This window comes from Macaca nemestrina, chromosome 5, assembly GCF_043159975.1.
Source record: "Macaca nemestrina isolate mMacNem1 chromosome 5, mMacNem.hap1, whole genome shotgun sequence".
NCBI classification, from domain to species: domain Eukaryota; kingdom Metazoa; phylum Chordata; class Mammalia; order Primates; family Cercopithecidae; genus Macaca; species Macaca nemestrina.
In genome coordinates, this window is record NC_092129.1 from 153,115,017 (window position 1) to 153,142,264 (window position 27,248).

General features: G+C 46.9%; 1 protein-coding gene and 1 pseudogene across 9 annotated transcripts; both read right to left on the reverse strand.

Annotated features, from left to right (window-relative positions):
- Positions 1-267: 267 nt before the first annotated feature.
- Positions 268-24,600, reverse strand: MANE-E (popy class I histocompatibility antigen, alpha chain E-like). Of its 9 annotated transcripts, none has more exons than XM_071095930.1 (8): positions 4,788-4,911; positions 4,388-4,657; positions 3,867-4,142; positions 2,974-3,249; positions 2,736-2,852; positions 1,977-2,009; positions 1,825-1,872; positions 268-378 (listed from the first exon to the last, which is right to left on the reverse strand). In XM_071095930.1, exons 1-8 carry the CDS (start codon positions 4,840-4,842, stop codon positions 314-316), a joined length of 1,140 nt encoding a protein of 379 aa, XP_070952031.1. In that variant the 5' UTR covers positions 4,843-4,911; the 3' UTR covers positions 268-313.
- On the reverse strand, positions 16,643-17,193 carry LOC139363069 (iron-sulfur cluster assembly 1 homolog, mitochondrial pseudogene; annotated as a pseudogene).
- Positions 24,601-27,248: the final 2,648 nt, after the last annotated feature.

Here is a 27,248-nt window from a genome sequence, read left to right on the forward strand (position 1 = left end):
AAGAAATGGCAAAGTAAAAATTCACACCCAGGACTCCCTGGGCTTTTCACCACACATATTGCCTTCTCATTGGATATCACCTGACAGAATGAGACTCAGGTGATTACAGGGATTCACCAGGAAAAAGGGGAAAGTCGGCATGACCAGAACTAGAACACTGGCCAGTGAATGCAGTTCTGGGTGGACCATGGCATTGGAAGCCCAAGGATAGCTTGAATGTGGTTTAAAAAAAAAAAAAAGGCACAAAATGCACAAATGAAATACAAATGATGCTCAAACACAGCTTTTATTTTACTTCAAAGTTTACTTCAGCTCAGCTTGAGAAGGTGAGGGGAATGAAGCAGATGCTGTTAAAGGGCCATAGGAGAGAAAAGGTATCTGTGGGAAGAGAATAATCTCTTTTGACTCCATGTGCTGCCTCACAGACACACTGGAGCAGGGATTGGGCCCCCAAGACCTCAGGTAGCCCTCTGCCTATGGCTTTGCTAGGTGCAGCCTACATGGCTGCTCGAATGGGTTATAGGCTGGTGCCTGAAGCTTTCCGAAGGGGGCGTTGCATGCTGCCACTGACTCCACAGTTCTGGTGTCCTGGTGGTGGTCAGGTCCTGCTCCCACCGCTCCACAATGCACTCTCCTGCGGCCTGGATCCACTAGACACTAGACATTTCCCTGGTGGGGGCTCTCTGTGGCAGCTGCACCTCACATTTCCACTTGGCATTACTCAAGTGGAGGGTCTCTGTGGGCTGGGCATGCTAGCTCAGTTCTCTTTTCCTCTTCTTATAAAGCCACCAGTCCCATTCCTGTGATAACCCATTAATCCATTAACCCATGAATGAAGGTAGAGCCTTATCATCCAATGACATCTCAAAGGCTCCACCTTTCAGTATTGCCACATTAGGGATTAAGTCTCAACATGAGTGTTGGAAGGAACATTCAAACCAAAGCAGTATGAAAACAATATTCAACTCCAAGGTATATGGTCAAGATTACAGGTGGTAAGGAATAGGCTAAATTTGCCAGAGATGTGCTGTGGAATTATCTGTCTGTATTTCTAACTATGACCTTAGCTTCCTCAACTCCATTTCACTGCAGAATATGAAAAAATAAATTGAGATCCTGGTTCTTTTTTTTTTTTAATTTTTATTTTTTGAGACAGAGTCTCACCCTGTCACTCAGGCCGGAGTGCAGTGGCACAATCTCGGCGCACAGCAACCTCTGCCTCCTGGGATGACATCATTCTCCTGCCTCAGCCTCCTGAGTAGCGGGGACTACAGGTGCCTGCCACCATGCCCAGCTAATTTTTTGTATTTTTTAGTAGAGACAGGGTTTCACCGTGTTGGTTTCGATCTCCTGACCTCGTGATCTGCCTGCCTCGGCCTCCCAAAGTGCTGGGATTATAGGTGTGAGCCGCCGTGCACTGCTCAGTTTCTTATTTTTAATAGAAAAGTAGAACAGGGAAGGCACACAGGTCAGTGTGAGGAAGGGGGTCATGGTAGACATGGAGGTGGAGTGTTTGTCTGCCTCCTCATATTATGCTAACAGGGACAAAGACAGATTCAGAGGCCCTTGCAAAAAGAGAAGCCAGAGTCCCTTAAGACACAAAGGGGAGGCGTGAAGAAATCCTGCATCTCAGTTGCACACAAGGCAGCTGTCTCAGGCTACAGAAGAAAACAGTCATGAACAAATTCAGGTCAGTTACAGTAAGTGATGACACTCTGAACAGCCCACCACACACTCAAAAATTCCAAATCAAAAAATCCCCCACAACCCAGTCCTATCCCATCTGCCCCACCCTCCACCCACTTTAGACCCCCAGAATCTCACCTTTACAAGCTGTGAGAGACTCATCAGATCCCTGGGTACTGTCGCTACCTGGGGTAGAACAAAAACAAGACCTGGTTAGAGCCCACAGGAGATGTGGTGCAGGAGGAATTGTGGGGTGGGCGAGCTCCTCCACACTCCTGCCCCCTACTTACACGAAGCCTGAGAGTAGCTCCCTCCTTTTCTACCTGTTAGAAGAAAATGTCCTGTGAGGGGCCAGGGAGGAGGCAGGGCCATAAGGTCCTAGAGGAACCTCCTAGTCTTGGATCCTAGAGAAGTATCCAGAACTGTGACTGCAGACCCAGGGCAAGATTAGGAAACATGAAGAAAGCAATTGTGGGTCCTGGACCAACTGCCCTCCTGAGGTCTGTCCTCAGCACGGACCTTCCCCTGTGACCCGTGACTGCTGGGCTCAGATCCCCATCACCACAATCATCAAGGTGATAAATCTGTCCTTCATTGTCACAGGTACCACAGGCGTGGTGGCTCACGCCTGTAATCCCAGCACTTTGTGAGGCCGAGGCAGGTGGATCACGAGGTCAGGAGTTCGAGACCAGCCTGGCCAACACAGTGAAACCCCATCTCTACTAAAAGTACAAAAAAAAATTAGCCGGGTGTGGTGGCATGCACATGTAGTCCCAGCTACTCAGGAGGCTGAGGCAGGAGAATCGCTTGAACCTGGGAGGCAGAGGTTACAGTGAACTGAAACCACGCCATTGCACTCCAGCCTGGGTGACAGAGCCAAGATTCCATCTCAAAAAAAAGAGTAGGTGCTGGCACACAGGGCCCGGGCTGGGTCGGCCCGTGAGTGTGGATGGTGCTTCCCAGTAATAAGGCAGGACACACTTCTACCTAGGGCTTGAAACCCCCAGTGGGACAAGAAAACTCAGACTCTACCCCTCTCCCTTCCCCACCTGAGCTCTTCCTCCTCCACATCACAGCAACAATCACAGCTCCAGTGACCACAGCTCCAAGGAGAACCAGGCCAGCAATGATGCCCACGATGGGGATGGTGGACTGGGAAGACGGCTCTGGGAAAACAGGGGAACGTAAGGGGCCCTGACCCCCAGGCCTCAGCCCTGACCCTGCAAAAGGGCTTCAGAAGGGCTCCTGCTTTCCCTAAGAGACATGACCTCCCATTCCCTTCCTTACCCCATCTCAGGGTGAGGGGCTCGGGTAGCCCCTCATGCTGCACATGGCACGTGTATCTCTGCTCCTCTCCAGAAGGTACCACCACAGCTGCCCACTTCTGGAAAGTTCCATCCCCTGCAGGCCTGGTCTCCACAAGCTCCGTGTCCTGGGTCTGGTCCTCCCCATCCCGCTGCCAGGTCACTGTGATCTCCGCAGGATAGAAGCCCAGGGCCCAGCACCTCAGGGTGGCCTCATGATCAGAGACGGGGTGGTGGGTCACGTGTGTCTTTGGGGGTTCTGAGGGGAAGAGTCAGAAAATTCACTGTGTATCTCTCATGGGACACTCCAGCAGCACCCATGTGACCATCCTGAGAAGAAAGAGGACAATTATAGTAGGAGATGAGGACAAAACCTCGACACCAGCCTGAACTTAGGGATCTGGGATAGCCTCTTATTCCTTGGAAAGTTCTAGAATCGGGGTGAGATAGCCCAGGACAGAAGGTGAAAAGGGATTTCTGGTCCTGGCCTGTGCGGATGCTGAGTGACTGAGAAAAGCTGGAGTCAGACCTCCAAAAACTCTTGGTGTGGGGCTGAGAACCAGGCACGAGAGAAACTCCCCCATGATTCCTAACACTGAGAGTCAAAGAGAACTGCTCATCAGTTCATTTGAAGAATGGACTCTCCAGCGGGACTAGATTCCTTAATTGTCCCTGACAGAAGGCTGGTCATTTAAGAGAGTCACTCTCTGGTACAGGATCTCCTGTACCTGGGGTGACAGCCCCCTCTCCTGATCCAAGGGAGGAGGGGTATTCTGGCTTCCATCCCTGCGTCTTCTACTGTTTGAGGTCTGTCAGCTGTGGGCACAGTCCTAGCCCAAGAAGGAGATGGGAGAGTAGCCCTGTGGACCCTCTTACCTGAGCGCTGCAGCATCTCCTTCCCATTCTCCAGGTATCTGTGGAGCCACTCCACGCATGTGTCTTCCAGGTAGGCTCTCTGGTGCTCCGCCTCAGAGCCATCATTTGACTTTTGCTCGGAGATTTGAGCCGCCGTGTCCACCGCGGACCAGGAGCGCAGGTCCTCATTCAGGGTGAGATAATCCTTGCCGTCGTAGGCGAACTGTTCATACCCGCGGAGGAAGCGCCCGTCGGACCCCAGGTCGCAGCCATGCATCCACTGGAGGGTATGAGACCCTGGCCCCGCCTGCTAGTCAGTCCCGCCCACCGAGCCCCGCCCCTGTCGCCGCCAACCCGCAGGGATTTTGGCCTAAACTGAAAACGAAACCGGGTAAAGGAGCCTGGGACTCTGCCGGGTCGAGGGTCTGGGCGGGTTCCACAGCCTGGGGGTGAATCTTGGACCCTGAGACTCGAGGGAACCCACGATGTCCGTGAGGGATGGGGAGGGGTCGTGACCTGCGCCCCGGGCTGGGGTCACTCACCGGCCTCGCTCTGGTTGTAGTAGCCGCGCAGGGTCTCCAGGTTCACTCGGAAAGTCTGTGCGGTGTCCCTGGCGCTCCGTGTCTCCTGGTCCCAATACTCCGGCCCCTCCTGCTCCACCCACGGCGCCCGCGGCTCCATCCTCGGACTCGCGGCGTCGCTGTCATACCGCACGAACTGGGTGTCATCCACGTAGCCCACGGAGATGAAGCGGGGCCCCCCGCGGCCGGGCCGGGACACGGAAGTGTGGAAATACTTCAAGGAGTGGGAGCCTGGGGGCGAGGAGGGGCTGAGACCGGTCCGGCTCTACTCCGGGCGCGGCTCCCCGAGTCCTGCGCCCCCGCCGGTCCGGCCCCTCTCTCCTCCGGGTAGAGGCCGCTTCCATCCCGACCCCGCACTCACCCGCCCAGGTCTTGGTAAGGGCCGAGAGCAGGAGAAGTAGGGTTCGTAGTGCCATGACCCCATTCTCTGAGTCGGTAGAGCTTCCTGAATCCGGGTGGGTGCGTGCGGACTTTATAGTCGGGAGTCGTGGCGACGCTGATTGGCTTCTCTAGAAACCCGACACCCATTGGGAATGAGAACTGAGTCTGCGTCATGAGTATCCAGGAAGAAGGACACGACAAGGTTACGAGAGGAAATGAAAGTGATGTGGAATCTCCAACACTGCGCCTCCCAGATCTCCACACTCTGCCCTTGGGGCCTGAGACCCTGACAACCACGCCCGAGGACATGGAACATTGTTCTGCGCTCTCACCTCCTGATCCGAGCGCTCTTTGTTACACTCTCTCTCTGAGTCCTGGCTCAGGGACTGTGTAAACTGTGTAAATCAGTGTTATTTTCGTGTGTGTGTGTTTTTTGGAGCTGGGTGTGTGTGTGTGTGTGTCTGTGTTGTTGGGGGGGTGGGGTGTCTCGCTCCTTTGACCAGGCTGGTCTCGAACTTCTGGACTAAAGGGATCCTCCCATCTGGGCCTCTCAAAGTGCTAGGATTACCGGCATAGGATTACCGGCATGAGCCACCCTGCCCGGACATTTTTTTTTTTTTTTTTTTCTGAGACAGTCTCACTTTGTTGCCCAGGCTGGAGTGCAGTGGCACGATCTCGGCTCACTGCAGCCTCCGCCTCCCGGGTTCACACCATTCTCCTGCCTCAGCCTCCCGAGTAGCTGGGACTACAGGCACCCGCCACCACGCCCGGCTAATTTTTTGTATTTTTAGTAGAGACGGGGTTTCACTGTGTTAGCCAGGATGGTCTCGATCTCTTGACCTCGTGATCCACCCGCCTCAGCCTCCCAAAGTGCTGGGATTACAGGCGTCAGCCACCGCTACCCACCTACCCGGCGATTTTTTTTTTTTTTTAATATTTTGTAGAGTCGGGTTTTCGCCATGTTGCCAAGGCTAGTCTCAAACTTCTGGGTTCAAGCGATTCGTCCACGTCGGCCTCCCAAGGTACTGTGTTTACAGGCGTGAGCCTGTATTGTTAAATACTGTATTGTTTTAAATCCCAAAGTGTTGGAATTACAGGCGTGAGCCACCGCACCCAGCAATCAGCCCGCCGTTCTTAAACTTTTAGGTTTCAGTATCTCTGTGCACCCTTAGAAATTAGTGAGGACCCGGTTGGGCGCAGTGGCTGAAGCCTGTACTCCCAGCACTTTGGGAGGCCGAGGCGGGCTGATCACCTGAGGTTGGGAGTTCGAGACCAGCCTGACCAATATGGAGAAACCCCATCTCTACTAAAAATCCAAAAAATTAGCCGGGCGTGGCGGTGGCGCATGACTGTAATCCTGCCTATTTGGGAGGTAGAGGCCTGGCTATTTGGGAGGTAGAGGCAGGAGAATCGCTTGAACCCAGGAGGTGGAGGTTGCGGTGAGCCAAGATCCCGCCATTGCCCTCCAGCCTGGGTAACAAGAAAAAAGAAATTAGTGAGGACCCAAATAAATTTTGTTTCTGTGGCTTGTATCAAGTTTTATCATATATAAATTAAAACAGATTAAAACAAAATATTAAAAATATTAATTCATTTAATATATTAATAACCCATTACATGTTAATGGAAGCAACTTTTTTTTTTTTTTTTTTTTTTTTTTTTTTTTTTTTTTTTTTTTGAGTCAGTCTTGCTCTGTCCCCAGGCTGGAGTGCAGTGGAACGATCTCGGCTCACCGCAACCTCCTCCTAGGTTCAAGCGATTCTCCTGCCTCAGCCTCCCCAGTAACTGGGACTACAGGCGTGCGCCACCACGCCCAGCTGATTTTTGTGTTTTTAGTAGACACGGGGTTTCACTATGTTGGCCAGGATGGTCTTGATCTCTTGAGCGGAAATAACATTTTTTTTTTTTTTTTTTTTTTTTTTTGAGACGGAGTCTCGCTCTGTCGCCCAGGCTGGAGTGCAGTGGCCGGATCTCAGCTCACTGCAAGCTCCGCCTCCCGGGTTCACGCCATTCTTCGGCCTCAGCCTCCCGAGTAGCTGGGACTACAGGCGCCCGCCACCTCGCCCGGCTAGTTTTTTGTATTTCTTAATAGAGACGGGGTTTCACCGTGTTAGCCAGGATGGTCTCGATCTCCTGACCTTGTGATCCGCCCGTCTCGGCCTCCCAAAGTGCTGGGATTACAGGCTTGAGCCACCGCGCCCGGCCGGAAATAACATATTTTTAATGAAAAAAAACCGCCTAACTTTTAATTTTTCCAAAATTAACAATGTATAGGCAGGGCACGGTGGCTCACGCCTGTAATCCCAGCATTTTGGTAGGCCGGGGCGGGCAGATCACGAGGTCAAGAGTTCAAGACTAACCTGGCCAACATGATGAAACCCCTTCCTACTAACAATACAAAAATTAGCTGGGTGTGGTGGTGCATGCCTGTAATTCCAGCCACTCAGGAGGCTGAGACAGGAGAATTGCTTGAACCCGGGAGGTGGTGGTTGCAGTGAGCTGAGATCACACCACTGCACTCCAGCCTGGGCGACAGAGGGAGACGTCAGGGGAAAAAAACAAGAAACAAAAAAAAAACAAAAACAGAAACAAAAAAACAGGATCTGATTCAAGAAGTTGCCTTTAAGGTCAAACCAGCTGAGACTCGTTACAACCAAGAGAGCCGGCCAAATGACTTCAGAAAGACCTCACGCTTCATTGCAATCCCGTTTCCAAGCTAAATTGCACTCCCATCCGTGCCTTGACAGTTGACAATCTCCATGACAGTGAGTAGAAGTCCTAAAAGGACCGAAAGGAAAGCAGTATTACCGGTTTGGAGAAGTTCAATGCCTGTTCCCATAAAACATATGAATATTCCTCCCCTTCACTTTTAATGCCCAATTCCTCCATTAGAGCAATACTACATTTTAGCCCCCTCACTCCTCACTAGCCGCCTCACTAGCGGAGAAGTTGATTGGGGAGAGTTGTTCTCTCTTTAGAAGTCCTGTGCAGGAAATAAAGCTTGCTCTGCTTGAGGCTCACTTTCGGTTTCATGTATTGGCTCTGCGACTCCCAATGAGGAAAGATCCCACCTTCTGCAGCTACCAAAATTTTTGGTAACAAGAAGAGTGATTATTTTTCATTTTCGTAAGTGTCGTTCTTGGAAAATTTTGCAAGCGTCATTTTGGCTCATAGCATACATTCTCTTCTTTACTAGTTTTTAAAATTTTGACTTTTATTTTAGATACAGGGAGTGGCCGGGCGCGGTGGCTCACGCCTGTAATCCCAGCACTTTTGGGAGGCTGAGGCAGATGGATCACCTGAGATCGGGAGTTTGAGACCAGCTGGATCAACATGCAGAAACCCCGTCTCTACTAAAAATACAAAAGTAGCCGGGCGTGGTGGTGCATGCCTGTAATCCCAGCTACTCAGGAGGCTGAGGCAGGAGAATCGCTTGAACCCGGGAGGCGGAGGTTGCGGTGAGCCAAGATCACGCCATTGCACTCCAACCTGAGCAACAAGAGTGAAACTGTCTCCAAAAAAAAAAAAAAAAAAAAAAAAAAAAAAAGATACAGGGGGTACATGTGCCGATTTGTTACATGGGTATGTTGTCTGATGCTGAGGTTTGGGGTATGGATCCTGTCACTCAGGTAGTGAACAGAGTACCTACAGGTAGTTTTTCTTTTTTTCTTTTTTTTTTTTTTTTTGAGACGGAGTCTCGCTCTGCCGCCCAGGCTGGAGTGCAGTGGCCGGATCTCAGCTCACTGCAAGCTCCGCCTCCCGGGTTCACGCCATTCTCCTGCCTCAGCCTCTCGAGTAGCTGGGACTACAGGCGCCCGCCACCGCGCCCGGCTAGTTTTTTGTATATTTTAGTAGAGACGGGGTTTCACCATGTTAGCCAGGATGGTCTCGATCTCCTGACCTCGTGATCCGCCCGTCTCGGCCTCCCAAAGTGCTGGGATTACAGGCTTGCGCCACCGCGCCCGGCCTACAGGTAGTTTTTCAACCCATGTCCCCACCCTCTCCACTCTAGTCGTCTGCAGTGTCTGTTGTAGGCATGTTTATGTCCATGTGCGCTCAGTGTTTAGCTCCCAATTATAAGTGAGAAGATGCAGTATTTGGTTTTATGTTCCTGTATTAAGTCACTTAGGTTTATGGCCTCCAGCTGCATCCTAGCCATTCTATTACTTTGATTGAAGTGTATGTTTTGAAAAATCTAGCCTTACACAAATATTGAGTTGAAAAAGGAAGGATTATTATTGCTGTTGTTTAGAGACAGGGTCTCTCTCTGTCACCCAGGCTGGAGTGCAGTGGCACCATCATAGCTCACTGCAGCCTCGAACTCCTGGGTTCAAGGGATTCTCTCACCTCAGCCTTCCCAGTAGCTGGAATAACATGTGTGAGCTACCATGCCTGGACTGGGAGGATTATTTTTAACAGCTTTTCATGTAATTGTGGATATTCATATTTCACATTACACAGAAACTGTACAAGTGGTGATTTCTTTTTTTTGAAAGCAAATAATCCATTTTTAAATTTCTTTTAATTTTATTTATTTAAAACATTTTAAAATTCCAGTAGTTTTTGGGGAACAGGTGGTGTTTGTTTACATGGATAAGTTCTTTGGTGGTGATTTCTGAGATTTTGGTACATCCAGCACCCGATTAGTGTACATTGTACACAATGTGTAGTCTTTTATCCCTCACCTCCCTCCCACCCTTCCCCCACCAGTTCCCAAAGTATCATTCTTATGCCTTTGTGTTCTCAAGCTTAGCTCCCATTTATAAGTAAGAACATACAATGCTTGGTTTTCCATACCAGAGTTAATTCACTTAGAATAATGGTCTCCAACTTCATCCAGGTTGCTTTGAATGCCATTATTTCTTTTCTTTTTATGACTGTGTAGTATTCCATTATATATATATATATATATATATATATATATATAATGGTTCCATATTTTTGCAATCACGGATTGTGCTGCTATCAATTTGCTTGTACAAATATCTTTTTCTTTTTTTCTTTTTTCTTTTTTTTTTGCAACGGGGTCTGGCTCTGTTGCACAGGCTGCAGTACAGTGGCATTATCTCGGCTCACTGCAACCTCCACCTCCCAGGTTGACGCCATTCTCCTGCCTCAGCCTGCTGAGTAGCTGGGACTACAGGCGACCGCCACCACGCCCGGCTAATTTTGTTTTGGTATTTTTAGTAGAGACGGGGTTTCACTGTGTTAGCCAGGATGGTCTTGATCTCCTGACCTCGTGATCTGCCCGCCTTGGCCTCCCAAAGTGCTTGGATTACAGGCATGATCCACCGCACCTGGTCTCAAGTATCTTTTTCGTATAATGTCTCCTTTTCCTTTGGGTAGATATCCAGTAGCGAGATTGCTGGGTCAAATGACAGATCTAGCTTTAGTTCTTTAAGGAATCTCTAAGCTATTTTCCATAGTGTTTGTACTACTTTACATTCCTCCCAGCAGTATGAAAATGCTCCATTTTCACCACATTCACGCCAACATCTATTTTATTTTTTTTATGGCCATTCTTGCAAGAATAAGGTAGTATGGCATTGTGGCTTTGACTTACTTTTCTCTGAGAATTGGTGATATTGAGCATTTTTTCATGTTTGTTGGCCATTTGTATATTTCTTTTGAAGATTGTCTATTCATGTCCTTAGTGCACTTTTTGATGGGATTATTTATTTTTCTTGCTGATTTGGTTGAATTCCTTGTAGATTCTGGATATTAGTTCTTTGTCAGATTCATAGTTTGTGAATATTTTCTCCCACTCTGTAGACTGTCTGTTTACTCTGTTGATTATTTCTTTTGCTATGCAGAAGCTTTCTAGTTTAATTAAGTCCCATCTACTTATCTTCATTTTTGTTGCATTTGCTTTTGGGTTGTTGGTCATGAACTCTTTGCCTAAACAATGTCTAGCAGAGTTTTTCTGATGTTGTATTCTAGAATTTTTATGGTGTCAGGTCTCAGATTTAAGTCTTTGATCCATCTTGGGTTGGTTTCTATATAAGGTGAGAGATAAGGATCCAGTTTCATTCTTCTACATGTGGCCTGACAATTATCACAGCACCATTTGTTGAACAGGGTGTCTTTTCCTTATGTTTTTGTTTGCTTTGTCAAAGATCAGTTGGCTGTATTTGGTTTCATTTCTGGGTTCCCTATTCTATTCCACTGGTCTATGTGCCTATTTTTATACCCATACCATGCTGTTTTGGTGACTATAGCCTTGGGGTATAGTTTGAAGTCAGCTAATGTGATGCCTGCAGATTTGTTCTTTTTTGGTTAGTTTTGCTTTGGCTATGCAGGCTCTTTTTTGGTTCCATATGCATTTTAGGATTTTTTTTTTCCAATTCCGTGACGAATGATGATGTTATTTTGATGGGAATTGCATTGAATTTATAGATTGCTTTTGGCAGTATGGTCATTTTCACAATATTGATTCTACCCATCCATGAAAATGGGATGTGTTTCCATTTGTTTGTGTCATCTATGATTTCTTTCAGCAGTGTTTTGTAGTTTTTCTTGCAGAAGCCTTTCACCTCTTTGGTTAGGTATATCCTACATATTTTGTTTTTGCAGCTGCTGTAAAAGAAATTGAGTTCTTGATTTGATTCTCAGCTTGGTCACTGTTGGTGTTACTGATTTGTCTACATTGATATTTGTATCCTGAAATTTTACTGAATCCATTTATCAGATCTAGGAGCTTTTTCGATGAGTCTTTAGGGTGTTCTAGGTATATGATCATGTCATCAGTGGACAGTGATAATTTGACTTTCTCTTTTCCGATTTGGATGCCTTTTATTTCTTTCTCTTGTCTGATTGCTCTGGCTAGACCAATATGCCTGATGAACATGCAAAAATACTCAATAAAATACTAGCTAATTGAATCCAACAGCATATAAAAGATAATCTAGCATGATTAAGTGGGTTTCAAACCAGGGATGCAGGGATGGTTTAACATACACAAGTCAGTCCGGGTGTGGTGGCTCATGCCTGTAATCCCAGCACTTTGAGAGGCTGAGACGTGCAGATCACTTGAGATGAGGAGTTCAAGACCAGCCTGGCCAACATGGTGAAACCCCATCTCTACTAAACCGACCCCCCAAAGCCAAAAAACAAAAAACCACAAGTCAATAAATGTGATACACCACATAAACAGATTTTAAAAACAGAAATCATATGATCATCTCAATAGATGCAGAAAAATCATTTAACAAAATCCAGCATCCCTTTATGATTAAAACTCTCAGCAAAATTGACACAGAAAGCCATCTATGACAAATCCACAGCCAACATTATATTGAATGGGGAAAAGATGAAAGCATTTTCCCTGAGAACTGGAACAAGACAAGGATCCCCACTTTCATCACTTCTATTCAGCATAGTACTGCAAGTCTTAGCAACTGGTAATTTCTTAGAGGTGAGATACAACCTGAATCCCTATCGTTAAATATTTGTATTGTTACATTAAAATAGATTGGTCTATCTCACTTATTGAATGGATCTTGTACTAACGACTAATGCAGTGGTGGGATCATAGCTCACTGCAGCCTCAACCTACCACCTCAGCCTGCCAAGTAGTTGAGACCACAGGCAGGTGACACCATACTCAGCTAATTAAAAAGAATCTTTTTTTTTTTTTTAGCTGGGAGCGGTGGCTCACGCCTGTAATCCCAGCACTTTGGGAGGCTGAGGCAGGCGGATCACGAGGTCAGGAGATCGAGACCATCCTGGCCAACATGATGAAACCCCATCTCTACTAAAATAGAAAAAAATTAGCTGGGCATCGTGGTGGGTGCCTGTAGACCCAGGTACTCGGGATGCTGAGGCATGAGAATGCCGTGAACCCGGGAGGCGGAGCTTGCAGTGAGCTGAGATCCGGCCACTGCACTCCAGCCTGGGCGACAGAGCGAGACTCCGTCTCAAAAAAAAATTTTTTTTTGTACAGTCGGGGGTCTTCCTATGTTGCCTAGGCTGGCCTTGTACTCTTAGACTTAAGTGATCCTCCTGCCTCGGTCTCCTAAAGTGACAAGATTATAGGTATGAACAACCGCGTCGTGCTGCTACTAATTTTTTTTTTTTTTTTTGAGACAGACTTTCACTTTGTTGCTCAGGCTGAAATGCAGAGGCGTGATCTCTGCTCACTGCAACCTCTGCCTCCTGTGTTCAAGTGATTCTTGTACCTCAGCCTCTCAATTAGCTGGGATTAGAGAGACCCACGGCCATGCCTGGCTAATTTTTTGTATTTTTAGCAGAGATGGGGCTTTTACATGTTGGCTAGGCTGGTCTTGAACACGTGGCCTCAAGTGATCTGCCTGCCTCGGTCTCCCAAATTGCTGGGATTACAGGTGTGAGCCACCATGCCCCGCCTGCTACTAATTTTTGTTTGTTGATTTTGTATCCTGCAAGTTTACTGAATTTGCTTATTAGTTCTAATAGTTTTTTGGTGGAGTCTTTAGATTTTTCCAAATGTAAGAATATCATCTACAAAGAGAATTTGACCTCTATTTCTTTCTCTTGTCTAATTGCTCTAAGTAGGACTTTCAATACTATGTTGAATAACAGTTGTGAAAGAAGGCAACCTTGCTGTGTTTCATTCTTCTATATGTGGTTTACCAATTATGCCAGTTTCATTCTTCTATATGTGGCTTACCAATTATCCCTACACCATTTGTTGAATTGAGTGTCCTTTCTCCAGTTTATGTTTTTGTTTGCTTTGTTGAAGATCAGTTGACCATAAGTATTTGGCTTTATTTCTGGGTTCTCTATTCTGTTCCATTAGTCTGTATACCTATTTTTATACCAGGACCATGCTGTTGTGGTGACTGTGGCCTTGTAGTATAGTTTGAGGTCGCTTGATGTAATGGCTCCACATTTGTTCTTTTTGGTTAGTATTGCTTTGGCTATGCATGGTCTTTTTTGGTTCCATATGAATTTTAGGATTAGTTTTTCTAGTTCTTTGAAGAATGACGGTGGTATTTTGATAGGGATTGCATTGAATTTTTAGATTGCTTTTCACAGTATGGTCATTTTCACAATATTGAGTACCTACCCATCCATGAGCATGGGATGTGTTTCCATTTGTCTGTATCATCTATGATTAGTTTCAGCAGTGTTTTGTATTTTCCTTGTAGAGGCATTTCACCTCCTTGGTTAGGTATATTCCTAAGTATTTCATTATTTTTTTTGCAGCTATTTTAAAAGGGGTTGAGCTCTTGACTTGATTCTCAGCTTGGTTGCTGTTAGTGTAGAGCAGAGCTACTGATCTGTGTGTATTAATTTTGTTTCCTAAAACTGTGCTGAATTCATTCACCCGTTTAGGAGCCTTTTGGATGAGTCCTTAGGGTTTTCTAGGTATTCAATCATGTCGTCAACAGAAAATGACGGTTTGACTTCCTCATTATCAATTTAGATGCCCTTTATTTCTTTCTCTTGTCTGATTGCTCTGGTTAGGACTTCCAATACTATGCTGAATGGAAGTGGTGAAAGTGGGAATCCTTGACTTGTCCCAGTTCTTAGTGGGAATGTTTTCAACTTTTCTCCATTCAGTGTAATGTTGGCTGTGGGTTTGTCATACCTGTCTTTTATTTCCTTAAGGTATATCCCTTCTATGCTGATTTTGCTAAGGGTTTTAATCATAAAGGGGTGCTGGTATTTGTGAAATAGTTTTTCTGCATCTATTGAGATGATCATGTGATTTTTGTTTTTAATACTCTTTATGTGGTTTATTATATTCATTGATTTGCATATGTTAAACCATCCCTGCATCTCTGGTAGGAAACCCATTTGATCATAGTGGATTATCATTTCGATATGCTGTTGGATTCTGTTAGCTAGTATTTTTTGAGGATTTTTGCATCTATGTTCATTAGGGATATTGGTCTGTAGTTTTTCCTTGACGTCTTTTCTTGGTTTTGGTATTAGGGTGATACTGGCTTCATAGAATGATTTAGAGAGGATTCCTCCCTTCTCCATCTTTCAGAATAGTGTCAGTCGGATTGATACCATTTCTTTGAAAGTCTGATAGAATTCAACTGTGAATCTGTCTGGTCCTGGACTTTGTTTTGGATAACTTTTTAAATAACCATTTCAATCTCACTGCTTGTTATTGGTCTGTTCAGGGTTTCCATTTCTTCCTGGTTTAAGTTAGGAAGGTTGTATATTTTCAGGAATTTATCCATGTCGTCTAGGTTTTCTAGTTTATGTGAATAAAGGTGTTCTTAGTAGCCTTGGATGATATTTCGTATTTCTGTGGTACTGGTTGTAATATCTTCTGTTTTGTTTCCAATTGAGCTTATTTGGATCTTCTCTCTTCTTTTCTTGGTTAATCTTGCTAATTGTCTATCAGTTTTATTTTATTTCTAAATTTGTTTATAAGCGCAAAGAGGCTACATTTTTTTTTAAATTGACAACTCAATCTATACATACAGTATTTTACAAATTATAAGTGGATCAACAATTATATTAATGATACAAACTCATGGGTATTTACATAAAACTACTGCTCTAGGTTTTGGTGCCTTTTGTTCTGGCTACTTTAGTGATTAAAAGAAACATAAAGGAACTCAGCTACTTGAATTCATGAGAATTAGCTTTCAAAAAAAGCATATATGTCATCTCTTAGAATACTTAATATATCAAACCCAGGAAAAGCAGTAATTAAATGACAAAAGGAACACTTTTAAAGAAAAGATGATAAAAATGTTAGGTTAAAATATTGTTTAAGAACTTTAGCAACGAGACTGAGAAACCAGAAAGTGTATGCATACTGGGAATTTTAAGAAAAGATCCCCGTGTTCTCCTTCACCCATTCCAAAAGCATACTTCTGGATTGCTACAATGTGTTCTCTGCTACAAACCATTGTTTCAAAGAAACATTGAAACAAGAATTGAAACAAACATTTAAAGAAAGAAGATGGTAATTCACATAAAAGGGTTTTAAAATATTCTTCCCAGGTAAAATAAAATAAAATAAAAGTAATATGATCTCCATCAAATTATAAAGAAATTCTATCAAAATGTAGACCAGATAAAGAATCCAGACCATTTGCCTTCACTGTCTGCCTCAGGACGTACAGCATATGTGTCACCTGCAAGAAAGGGGAAATGGGGGTAGAGTCCCCACTCTCCCCCTGTCTGTGGAGTTGGGTGGACAAGAGCCCTTTGGCTTCCCTGGGGTTTTGCCTCCTCACATACGGAATTGAGGGAGGTGGGCTAGATGGCTTTAAGAGACTCCTCAACTAAAAGAATCAAAGTCAGCTTGAGATCCCATCTCTGAGCAGACATATAGGGTGGCAAAAGAAATCGATTAAAAAATGGGTGGATGGCGTCTTTCTCACCTTTTGATACCATCACTCAGAACTAATCTGTACTATAGTTCAAGAAAATCTTTGCCCCATACCGTTAAAGGGTATGCAATAAGGCATCTGACAATAAATGTTTGATAAAAATGTAAAAAGGCTATGTTAAGTTTGGGTGGAAAAATAATGCAACATCATGTTACTACCAGCAGTCAGGACGTCTTGTCTCTGATTTTAGGAGTCATTGATCTGGTTGGGAGAAATGCTGAGGGAGATGCATGTTCAAGCCATTCGATAGAGATCTAAGGAGTGCACACGTTCAAGAAATGGATAAACAGGTGCCCAGGAAGGCAACTTTAATGAAACTGGTTCTAAAACAAGAATGCAAGAGACCTAAATGATCCAAAGAGAGTGATGGCTTCTCATTTTCCATCACCTACAGAGAATACAAGTATCATAGTATCATTTCTTCTGGAATCTAACACACTGGCTTCATTTTCAAAATGCATCACTTTATTTTCCTAACAAGGCACCCGCACGTTAAGCACGTGACAGTCACATGATTTCTTCAGTGAGCCCCAAGGCTTCCACAGCTTTCCTGGAGCCTATGGCCAGAAGAGTCCTGAGATTTCAAATACTAAAGCTTTCTCCACAGCCACAAGTTCCTTTCATGTTTGAAACCCACTGGATAATTTGTCTTCCACACAGTCTATTTCTGTTCCTAAAAGTGTTAGCTTTGCTTTCTTTTCAATGAATACTTTGACTCCAACTTGAATAACTTCTTCATCAGAATCTCCTTTTGTCTTTGTATATTCTAGAGTATAAGAAAGGCTGTTGCATCCCCTGGTTTACACCTACATGCTCAGGCTTATTTTTAAGAAGTTGTTTTATCTTGTTTACTACCGAAGGTGTCAGGGTGAGGGCGGCCTGGGTGGGCTGCAGCTTCCTCTTGTTCAGAGCCTGGACAGTTGCCCAGACTGAGGAAGCCAACATCTTCATCGTCCCAGCGACCGGGTGCCTCGGGCCGGAGCTTGGCCGCCTCAGCCTCTCTCTATGGACACTGTGGGCGCATGGACGCTATTTTTGTTTGTACAATTCCCTGGAAAGACACTCTTACCCCTAGGCTTCCCAGGGCTCAGAGAAGGCCTCCCTGGCACAGGGTTCATCTGAGGAAACTGAAAAGTCTTTTAGGCTCTGTCCTCCCAGACGCTTTGAGGTCAGATACGGATAAAGAAGGACTGCCTCTCTACTTCCACCATCAGTAGACTTATCACCACTCTCTGCAACTGATAGAATTAAACACAGTGTCAGGAGAGACAGAGAATTTTAACCATCCTGATTTACTTTTCATTTATGTACCATTACTTCTAGGAATGGAAGAATAAACCCCCATTCCCCCTGGTACACGAGGTACATTCATTGTGTAGTTCCAGGGCAATATACAGAGCTGGAAAACAGTAACAGCATAATAGTCATCAAAGTGTATTCTCTGACTACAATAGCATTAACTTAGAAATTAATACAAAGATGTTTTGGAAATCCTATTATGTGGAATGAAACAATGTATTTCTATGTAATTTCTTACATTTCTATATAAATTAATTGCTATGTAAATTAAGAGCCAAAGACAAAATTACCAGAGAAGTAAGAAGATATTTTGAATTGAATAATCAGCAAAATGACATCTCAAAACATATGGAGTGAAGCTCAAGCAGTGCTCTGAGGGAAACGTGAACCATTAAATGCTTAAATTAGACAGGAGGAAAGACCTAAAACCACTTCCATCCTAGGAAACTAGAAACAAAAGAACACAATAATCCCAAAGTTAAGTAAAGGAAGAAAATAATAAATATAAGAGAAGAAATCAAATAAACAGAAAATAGACAGCAGTAGAGAAAACTAACAAAGGCAAAACTTTTTTTGTTGTTCTTAAATTGACAAGGCTCTATTTAGACTTATGAAGAAAAAAAGAGAGAACAAAAGTCACCAACATCAGGAATGAAAAATGTATTATCACCGCAGATCCTACAGTCATTAAAATAATAGTAACAGAATATTATGAATTTTTAAAATCTATTTCAATGCAAATGGACCAATTTATTGAAAATTAAAACAACAAAATTGAAAAAAGAAAAGCATGAAAAAGGAAAGAAAGAAAATTACAGGCTAATTTCATTTAAGACTAATGATACAAAGATCTTTAACAAAATATCACCAAGACTATCTCAGTCTACATGGTTAATTTAAAATCAAAACCAAAATCAACCAACCGACCAAACAACAAACAAAAAGAAAACCCAACACCACACTCCAGATGTATTATTATATATAAACGATGAAAAAAATTAAAAATTTTCTCCTAAGTACACTAGAACCAGAAACATAAAATATTTAGGAATAAATCTTACCAAAAAAAAAAAAATGGTTTAAGATCTCTGAAATCCAAGACCCTAGAAACCAAGAAACACTGTGGAAAGTGTATAGAGGACCCAAGGAAATACATTCCCTGTTCAGGGAGAGCAAGGCTCAACATTGTTAAAATGTGATATTCTCCAAATTGATCCAGAGATTCAAAAAAATACCAAACAAAATTCTAGGAGGCTTTTTGATAGAAATTTATGAACTGATGTACAAATTTATATGAAAACATAAAAGATCTAGAATAACCTATGCAATTTATTTTTAAAAATTTAAGAAGAGAGGCTTGCCATATTGCTCCAGGCTGGCCTCTAACTTCTGGGCTCAAGGGATCCTCCTGCCTCAGTCTCCAGAGTAGCTGGGACTATCAGCATGTCATCAATATGCAGCACAACTTACGGAATTTTAAAAAAGATGAACAAAGAGCATTTATTTTCACTAAAAAAGCTGAGATAATTTATTACGTTAATAAATTTTCTAATACAATTACACCTATTAATTACTTTTAAAATTTCTGCTTCCCATCCCCGCCACCCTGGGCTTAGTGGATTTCCCAAGAAGACTGCTTCCACCAAACAAGAACCTCAGCTGGCTATTTTATATTTCTATAAAATATAGTGGTGAGAGGTGACAGCGTGCTAGCAGCCCTCGCTCGCTCTTGGCGCCTGCTCGCCTCTGCGTCCGTCCGCTCTGGCCGCGCTCGAGGAGCCCTTCAGCCCGCCGCCGCGCTGTGGGGACCCCTCTCCGGAGCTGGTCGAGGCCGGAACCGGCTCCCTCTGCTTGCGGGGAGGTGTGGAGGGAGAGGCGCTGGCGGAAGCCGGGGCTGCCCGCAGCGCTCACGGGCCGACGAGGGTTGCGGGTGGGCGCCGGCTCCGCAGGTTCCCGGTGGGCGAAGGCTCGGCGGGCCCTTCACTCCTCAGACGCGGCAGGCTGCTGCCTGCTGGGCTTGCTTGGGGGATGAGCTCCCTCTCTGCTGCCAGAGCGCCCTGGGCTAAGTGCCACAAACTCCTGCAATGCCAGTGCCACTGAGAGGTGAAACCAGCTGGGTTCCTTGGAGAACTTTTATGTCCAGCTAAAGGTTTGTAAATGCACCAGTCAGCACCCTGTGTCTAGCTCAAGGTTTGTAAACGCACCAATCAGTGCTCTGTGTCTAGCTAATCTAGTGGGGACTTGGAGAACTTTTATGTCCAGCTAAAGGTTTGCAAATACACCAGTCAGCACTTTGTGTCTAGCTCAAGGTTTGTAAACGCACCTATCAGCACCCTGTGTCTAGCTCAAGGTTTGTAAAGGTACTAATCAGTGCTCTGTGTCTAGCTAATCTAGTTGGGGACTTGGAGAACTTTTGTGTCTAGCTAAAGGATGGTAAATGCACCAATCAGCAGTCTGTGTCTAGCACAAGGTTTGTAAATGCACCAATCTGTGCTCTGTGTCTAGCTAATCTAGTGGGGACTTGGAGAAGTTTTGTATTTAGCTAAAGGATTGCAAATGCACCAATCAGCACTGTGTCTATCTCAACGTTTGTAAATGGAAGGATCAGCACCCTCTCAAAACGGACCAATCAGCTCTCTGTAAAATGGGCCAATCAACTCTCTGTAAAATGGACCAATCAGCAGCATGTGGGTGGAGTCAGATAAGGGAATAAAAGCAGGCTGCCTGAAGCAGTGGCACACCCCACTCAGATTCCTAATTGCATTGTGAAAGGTTTTTTTTTTTTTTGGGTCCCTTTCCACGTTGTGGAAGATTTGTTCTATTTGCTCTTCACAAAAAGTATGCTGTTTACTGTTGGAGTCTGTGTGACATTTTTTGAGCTGTAATGTCAGTGTAAGGGTCCACGGCTTCACTCCTGAGGCCAATGAGACCAAGAACTCACCAATTCCAGACACAGTGGTATGAGGTTTATATGTTCTCCACATTTTTGTTAACCCTTGTTGTTTATGTTTCTTTAAAAAAGTTATTTTTCATATATTTTTTTTTCTGAGATGGAGTTTTGGTCTTGTCCAGGGTGGAGTGCAATGGTATGATGTTGACTCACTGCAACCTCTGCATTCTGGGTTCAAGCGATTCTCCTGCCTCAGCCTCCAGAGTAGCTGGGATTACAGGCATGCACCAACACACCCGGCTAATTTTATATTTTTAGTAGAGATGGGGTTTCTCCATGTTGGTCAGGCAGGTCTTGACCTCCCAGCCTCAGGTGATCCACTTGCCTTGGCCTCCCAAAGTGCTGGGATTACAGTTGTGAGAACCTGCACTCGGCCTAAAAAAGTTATTTTTGTAACCATGTTATTGTGGTATGATTTGCATTTCTGAAATGGCTGGTGGTGTTGAGTATGTTTTCCTGTGTTATTGGCTGTTTATGTATCTTCTTTGAGGAAGTCCCTATGCAAGTCCTTTGCCCATTTTGTGACTGGGTTGTCTTTCGTTATCGAAGTGTAAATACTTCTTTTTTTATTTTTATTTTTTAAAAATTTTTGTTTATTTATTTATTTTGAGACAGAGTCTCGCTCTGCCCACCTCGGCCTCCCAAAGTGCTGGGATTATAGGCGTGAGCGGCCATGCTCTGCTCAGGTTCTTATTTTTAATAGAAAAGTAGGAGAACAGGGAAGGCACACAGGTCAGTGTGAGGAAGGGGGTCATGGTAGACACGGAGGTAGATGTTTGCCTCCTCACATTATGCTAACAGGGACACAGACAGATTCAGAGGCCCTTGCAAAAAGAGAAGCCAGAGTCCCTTAAGACACAAAGGGGAGGCATGAAGAAATCCTGCATCTCAGTCGCACACAAGGCAGCTGTCTCAGGCTACAGAAGAAAACAGTCATGAACAAATTCAGGTCAGTCACAGTAAGTGATGACACTCTGAACAGCCCACCACACACTCAAAAATTCCAAAGGAAAAAATCCCCACAACCCAGTCCTGTCCCATCTGCCCCACCCTCCACCCACTTCAGACCCCCAGAATCTCACTTTTATAAGCTGTGAGAGACTCATCAGATCCCTGGGTACTGTCGCTACCTGGGGTAGAACAAAAACAAGACCTGGTTAGAGCCCACAGGAGATGTGGTACAGGAGGAATTATGGGGTGGGCGAGCTCCTCCACACTCCCGCCCCCTACTTACACGAAGCCTGAGAGTAGCTCCCTCCTTTTCTACCTGTTGGAAGAAAATGTCCTGTGAGGGGCCAGGGAGGAGGCAGGGCCACAAGGTCCTCGAGGAACCTCCTAGTCTTGGATCCCAGAGAAGTATCCAGAACTGTGACTGCAGACCCAGGGCAGGATCAGGAAACATGAAGAAAGCAAGTGTGGGTCCTGGACCAACTGCCCTCCTGAGGTCTGTCCTCAGCAGGGACCTTCTCCTGTGACCTGTGACTGCTGGGCTCAGATCCCCATCACCACAATCGTCAAGGTGATAAATCTGTCCTTCATTGTCACAGGTACTTTAGAAAAAAGTAGGTGTGGCTGGGCGCGATGGCTCACGCCTGTAATCCCAGCACTTTGCGAGGCCGAGGCAGGTGGATCACGAGGTCAGGAGTTAGACAGCAGCCTGGCCAACACAGTGAAACTCCATATCTACTAAAAATACAAAAAAAAATTAGCCGGGTGTGGTGGCACGCACACGTAGTCCCAGCTACTCGGGAGGCTGAGGCAGGAGAACCGCTTGAACCTAGGAGGCAGAGGTTACAGTTACAGTGAACTGAAACCACGCCATTGCACTCCAGCCTGGGTGACAGAGCCAAGATTCCATCTCAAAAAAAAGAGTAGGTGCTGGCACACAGGACCCGGGCTGGGTCAGCCCGTGTGTGTGGATGGTGCTTCCCAGTAACAAGGCAGGACACACTTCTACCTAGGGCTTGAAACCCTCAGTGGGACAAGAAAACTCAGACTCTACCCCTCTCCCTTCCCCACCTGAGCTGTTACTCCTCCACATCACAGCAGCAACCACAGCTCCAGTGACCACAGTTCCAAGGAGAACCAGGCCAGCACTGATGCCCACGATGGGGATGGTGGACTGGGAAGACGGCTCTGGGAAAACAGGGGAATGTAAAGGGCCCTGACCCCCAGGCCTCAGCCCTGACCCTGCAAAAGGGCTTCAGAAGGGCTCCTGCTTTCCCTAAGAGACATGACCTCCCATTCCCTTCCTTACCCCATCTCAGGGCTCGGGGCTCGGGTAGCCCCTCATGCTGCACATGGCACGTGTATCTCTGCTCCTCTCCAGAAGGCACCACCACAGCTGCCCACTTCTGGAAGGTTCCATCCCCTGCAGGCCTAGTCTCCACAAGCTCCGTGTCCTGGGTCTGGTCCTCCCCATCCCGCTGCCAGGTCACTGTGATCTCCGCAGGGTAGAAGCCCAGGGCCCAGCACCTCAGGGTGGCCTCATGATCAGAGACGGGGTGGTGGGTCACGTGTGTCTTTGGGGATTCTGAGGGGAAGAGTCAGAAAATTCAGACACTTTGTATCTCTCATGGGACACTCCAGCAGCACCCATGTGACCATCCTGAGAAGGAAGAGGACAATTATAGTAGGAGACGAGGACAAAACCTTGACACCAGCCTGAACTCAGGGATCTGGGATAGCCTCTTATTCCTTGGAAAGTTCTAGAATTAGGGTGATAGCCCAGGATAGAAAGTGAAAAGGGATTTCTGGTCCTGGCCTGTGCGGATGCTGAGTGACTGCGAAAAGCTAGAGTCAGACCTCCAAAAACTCTTGGTGTGGGGCTGAGAACCAGGCATGAGAGAAACTCCCCCATGATTCCTAACACTGAGAGTCAAAGAGAACTGCTCATCAGTTCATTTGAAGAATGGACTCTCCAGCGAGACTAGATTCCTTAATTGTCCCTGAGAGAAGGCTGGTCATTTAAGAGAGTCACTCTCTGGTACAGGATCTCCTGTACCTGGGGTGACAACCCCCTCTCCTGATCCAAGGGAGGAGGGGTATTCTGGCTTCCATCCCTGTGTCTTCTACTGTTTGAGGTCTGTCAGCTGTGGGCACAGTCCTAGCCCAAGAAGGAGATGGGAGAGTAGCCCTGTGGACCCTCTTACCCGAGCGCTGCAGCGTCTCCTTCCCATTCTCCAGGTATCTGCGGAGCCACTCCACGCATGTGTCTTCCAGGTAGGCTCTCTGGTGCTCAGCCTCAGAGCCATCATTTGACTTTTGCTCGGAGATTTGAGCCGCCGTGTCCACCGCGGACCAGGAGCGCAGGTCCTCATTCAGGGTGAGATAATCCTTGCCGTCGTAGGCGAACTGTTCATACTCGCGGAGGAAGCGCCCGTCGGGCCCCAGGTCGCAGCCATACATCCACTGGAGGGTATGAGACCCTGGCCCCGCCCGCTAGTCAGTCCCGCCCGCCGAGCCCCGCCCCTGTCGCCGCCAACCCGCAGGGATTTTGGCCTAAACTGAAAATGAAACCGGGTAAAGGAGCCTGGGACTCTGCCGGGTCGAGGGTCTGGGCGGGTTCCGCAGCCTGGGGGTGAATCTCGGACCCGGAGACTCGAGGGGACCCGCGTTATCTGTGAGGGATGGGGAGGGGTCGTGACCTGCGCCCCGGGCCGGGGTCACTCACCGGCCTCGCTCTGGTTGTAGTAGCCGCGCAGGGTCTTCAGTTTCACTCGTAAAGTCTGTGCGGTGTCCCTGGCTCTGCGTGTCTCCTGGTCCCAATACTCCGGCCCCTCCTGCTCCATCCATGGCGCCCGCGGCTGCATCCTCGGATTCGCGGCATCGCTGTCGAACCGCACGAACTGGGTGTCGTCCACGTAGCCCACGAAGATGAAGCGGGGCTCCACGCAGCCGGGCCGGGACACGGCGGTGTGGAAATACTTCAAGGAGTGGGAGCCTGGGGGCGAGGAGGGGCTGAGACCGGTCCGGCCCTACTCCGGGCGCGGCTCCCCGAGTCCTGCGCCCCCGCCGGTCCGGCCCCTCTCTCCTCCGGGTAGAGGCCGCTTCCATCCCGACCCCGCACTCACCGGCCCAGGTCTTGGTAAGGGCCGAGAGCAGGAGAAGTAGGGTTCGTAGTGCCATGACGCCATTCTCTGAGTCGGTAGAGTCTCCTGAATCCGGGTGGGTGCGTGCGGACTTTATAGTCGGGAGTCGTGGCGACGCTGATTGGCTTCTCCAGAAACCCGACACCCATTGGGAATGAGAACTGAGTCTGCGTCATGAGTATCCAGGAAGAAGGACACGACCAGGTTAACAGAGGAAAGTGGTGTGGAATGCCCAACGCTGCGCCTCCCAGGTCTCCACACTCTGCCCTTGGGGCCTGAGACCCTGACAGCCACGCCCGGGGACCTGGAACATTGTTCTGCGCTCTCACCTCCTGACAGGAGCGCTCTTTGTTACACTATCTCCTTGAGTCCTGGCCCAGGGACTGTGTAAACTGTGTAAATCAGTGTTTTTTTCGTGTGTGTTTTTTGGAGCTGGGTGTGTGTGTGTGTGTGTGTGTGTGTGTGTGTGTGTGTGTGTGTGTGTGTTGGGGGGGGTGGGGTGTCTCGCTCCGTTGACCAGGCTGGTCTCGAACTTCTGGACTAAAGCGATCCTCCCATCTCGGCCTCTCAAAGTGCTAGGATTACCGGCATAGGATTACCGGCATGAGCCACCCTGCCCGGACATTTTTTTTTTTTTTTTTTTTTCTCTGAGACAGTCTCACTTTGTCTCCCAGGCTGGAGTGCAGTGGCACGATCTCGGCTCACTGCAACCTCCGCCTCCCGGGTTCACACCATTCTCCTGCCTCAGCCTCCCGAGTAGCTGGGACTACAGGCGCCCGCCACCACGCCCGGCTAATTTTTTGTATTTTTAGTAGAGACGGGGTTTCACTGTGTTAGCCAGGATGGTCTCGATCTCTTGACCTCGTGATCCGCCCCCCTCAGCCTCCCAAAGTGCTGGGATTACAGGCGTCAGTCACTGCGACCCGCCTACCCGGCGATTTTTTTTTTGTATTTTGTAGAGTCGGGTTTTCGCCATGTTGCCAAGGCTAGTCTCAAACTCCTGGGTTCAAGCGATTCGTCCACGTCGGCCTCCCAAGGTACTGTGTTTACAGGCGTGAGCCTGTATTGTTAAATACTGTATTGTTGGGCCGGGCGCGGTGGCTCAAGCCTGTAATCCCAGCACTTTGGGAGGCCGAGACGGGCGGATCACGAGGTCAGGAGATCGAGAGACGATCCCGGCTAACACGGTGAAACCCCGTCTCTACTAAAAAATACAAAAAAAAATAGCCGGGCGAGGTGGCGGGCGCCTGTAGTCCCAGCTACTCGGGAGGCTGAGGCAGGAGAATGGCGTAAACCCGGGAGGCGGAGCTTGCAGTGAGCTGAGATCCGGCCACTGCACTCCAGCCTGGGTGACAGAGCAAGACTCCGTCTCAAAAAAAAAAAAAAAAAAAAAAATACTGTATTGTTTTAAATCCCAAAGTGTTGGAATTACAGGCGTGAGCCACCGCCCCCAGCAATTAGCCCGCCGTAAAAACTTTTAGGTTTCAGTATCTCTGTGCACGCTTAGAAATTAGTGAGGACCCAGCTGGGCGCGGTGGCTCACGCCTGTACTCCCAGCACTTTGGGAGGCCAAGGCGGGCTGATCACCTGAGGTTGGGAGTTCGAGACCAGCCTGACCAATATGGAGAAACCCCATCTCTACTAAAAATCCAAAAAATTAGCCGGGCGTGGTGGCGGCGCATGACCGTAATCCTGGCTATTTGGGAGGTAGAGGCAGGAGAATCGCTTGAACCCAGGAGGCGGAGGTTGCGGTGAGTCAACATCCCGCCATTGCCCTCCAGCCTCCAAAAAGAAATTAGTGAGGGCCGGGCGCGGTGGCTCAAGCCTGTAATCCCAGCACTTTGGGAGGCCGAGACGGGCGGATCACGATCAGGAGATGGAGACCATCCTGGCTAACACGGTGAAACCCCGTCTCTACTAAAAAATACAAAAAACTAGCCGGGCGCGGTGGCGGGCGCCTGTAGTCCCAACTACTGGGGAGGCTGAGGCAGGAGAATGGCGTGAACCCGGGAGGCGGAGCTTGCAGTGAGCTGAGATCCGGCCACTGCACTCCAGCCTGGGCGACAGAGCGAGACTCCCGTCTCAAAAAAAAAAAAAAAAAAGAAATTAGTGAGGACCCAAATAAATTTTGTTTCTGTGGCTTGTGTCAAGTTTTATCATATAAAAATTAAAACAGATTAAAACAAAATATTAAAAATATTAATTCATTTAATATAATATTAATAACCCATTACATGTTAATGGAAACAACTTTTTGTGTTTTTTTTTTTTTTTTTTTTTTTTTTTTGAGTCAGAGTCTTGCTCTGTCCGCAGGCTGGAGTGCAGTGGAACGATCTCGGCTCACCGTAACCTCCTTCTCCCGGGTTCAAGCGATTCTCCTGCCTCAGCCTCCCCAGTAACTGGGACTACAGGCGTGTGCCACCACGCCCAGCTTATTTTTGTGTTTTTAGTAGAGACAGGGTTTCACCATGTTGGCCGGGATGGTCTTGATCTCTTGAGCGGAAATAACATATTTTTAATCCAAAAAACCCACCTAACTTTTAATTTTTCCAAAATTAACAATGTATAGGCAGGGCACGGTGGCTCACGCCTGTAATCGCAGCATTTTGGTAGGCTGGGGAGGGCAGATCACGAGGTCAGGAGTTCAAGACTAACCTGGCCAACATGATGAAACCCCTTCTCTACTAACAATACAAAAATCAGCTGGGTGTGGTGGTGCGCGCCTGTAATTCTAGCTACTCAGGAGGCTGAGACAGGAG

Bases quoted from the DNA above. Each gene is read 5' to 3' on its own strand.
- MANE-E (XM_071095925.1), bottom strand. From the start codon at position 24,526: ATGGCACTACGAACCCTACTTCTCCTGCTCTCGGCCCTTACCAAGACC. The intron at 24,342-24,471 runs GTGAGTGCGGGG...CCTCGCCCCCAG, and splicing joins CCTTACCAAGACCTGGGCCG to GCTCCCACTCCTTGAAGTAT. The intron at 21,529-21,632 runs GTAAGTAGGGGG...GTTCTACCCCAG, and splicing joins GAGCTACTCTCAGGCTTCGT to GTAGCGACAGTACCCAGGGA.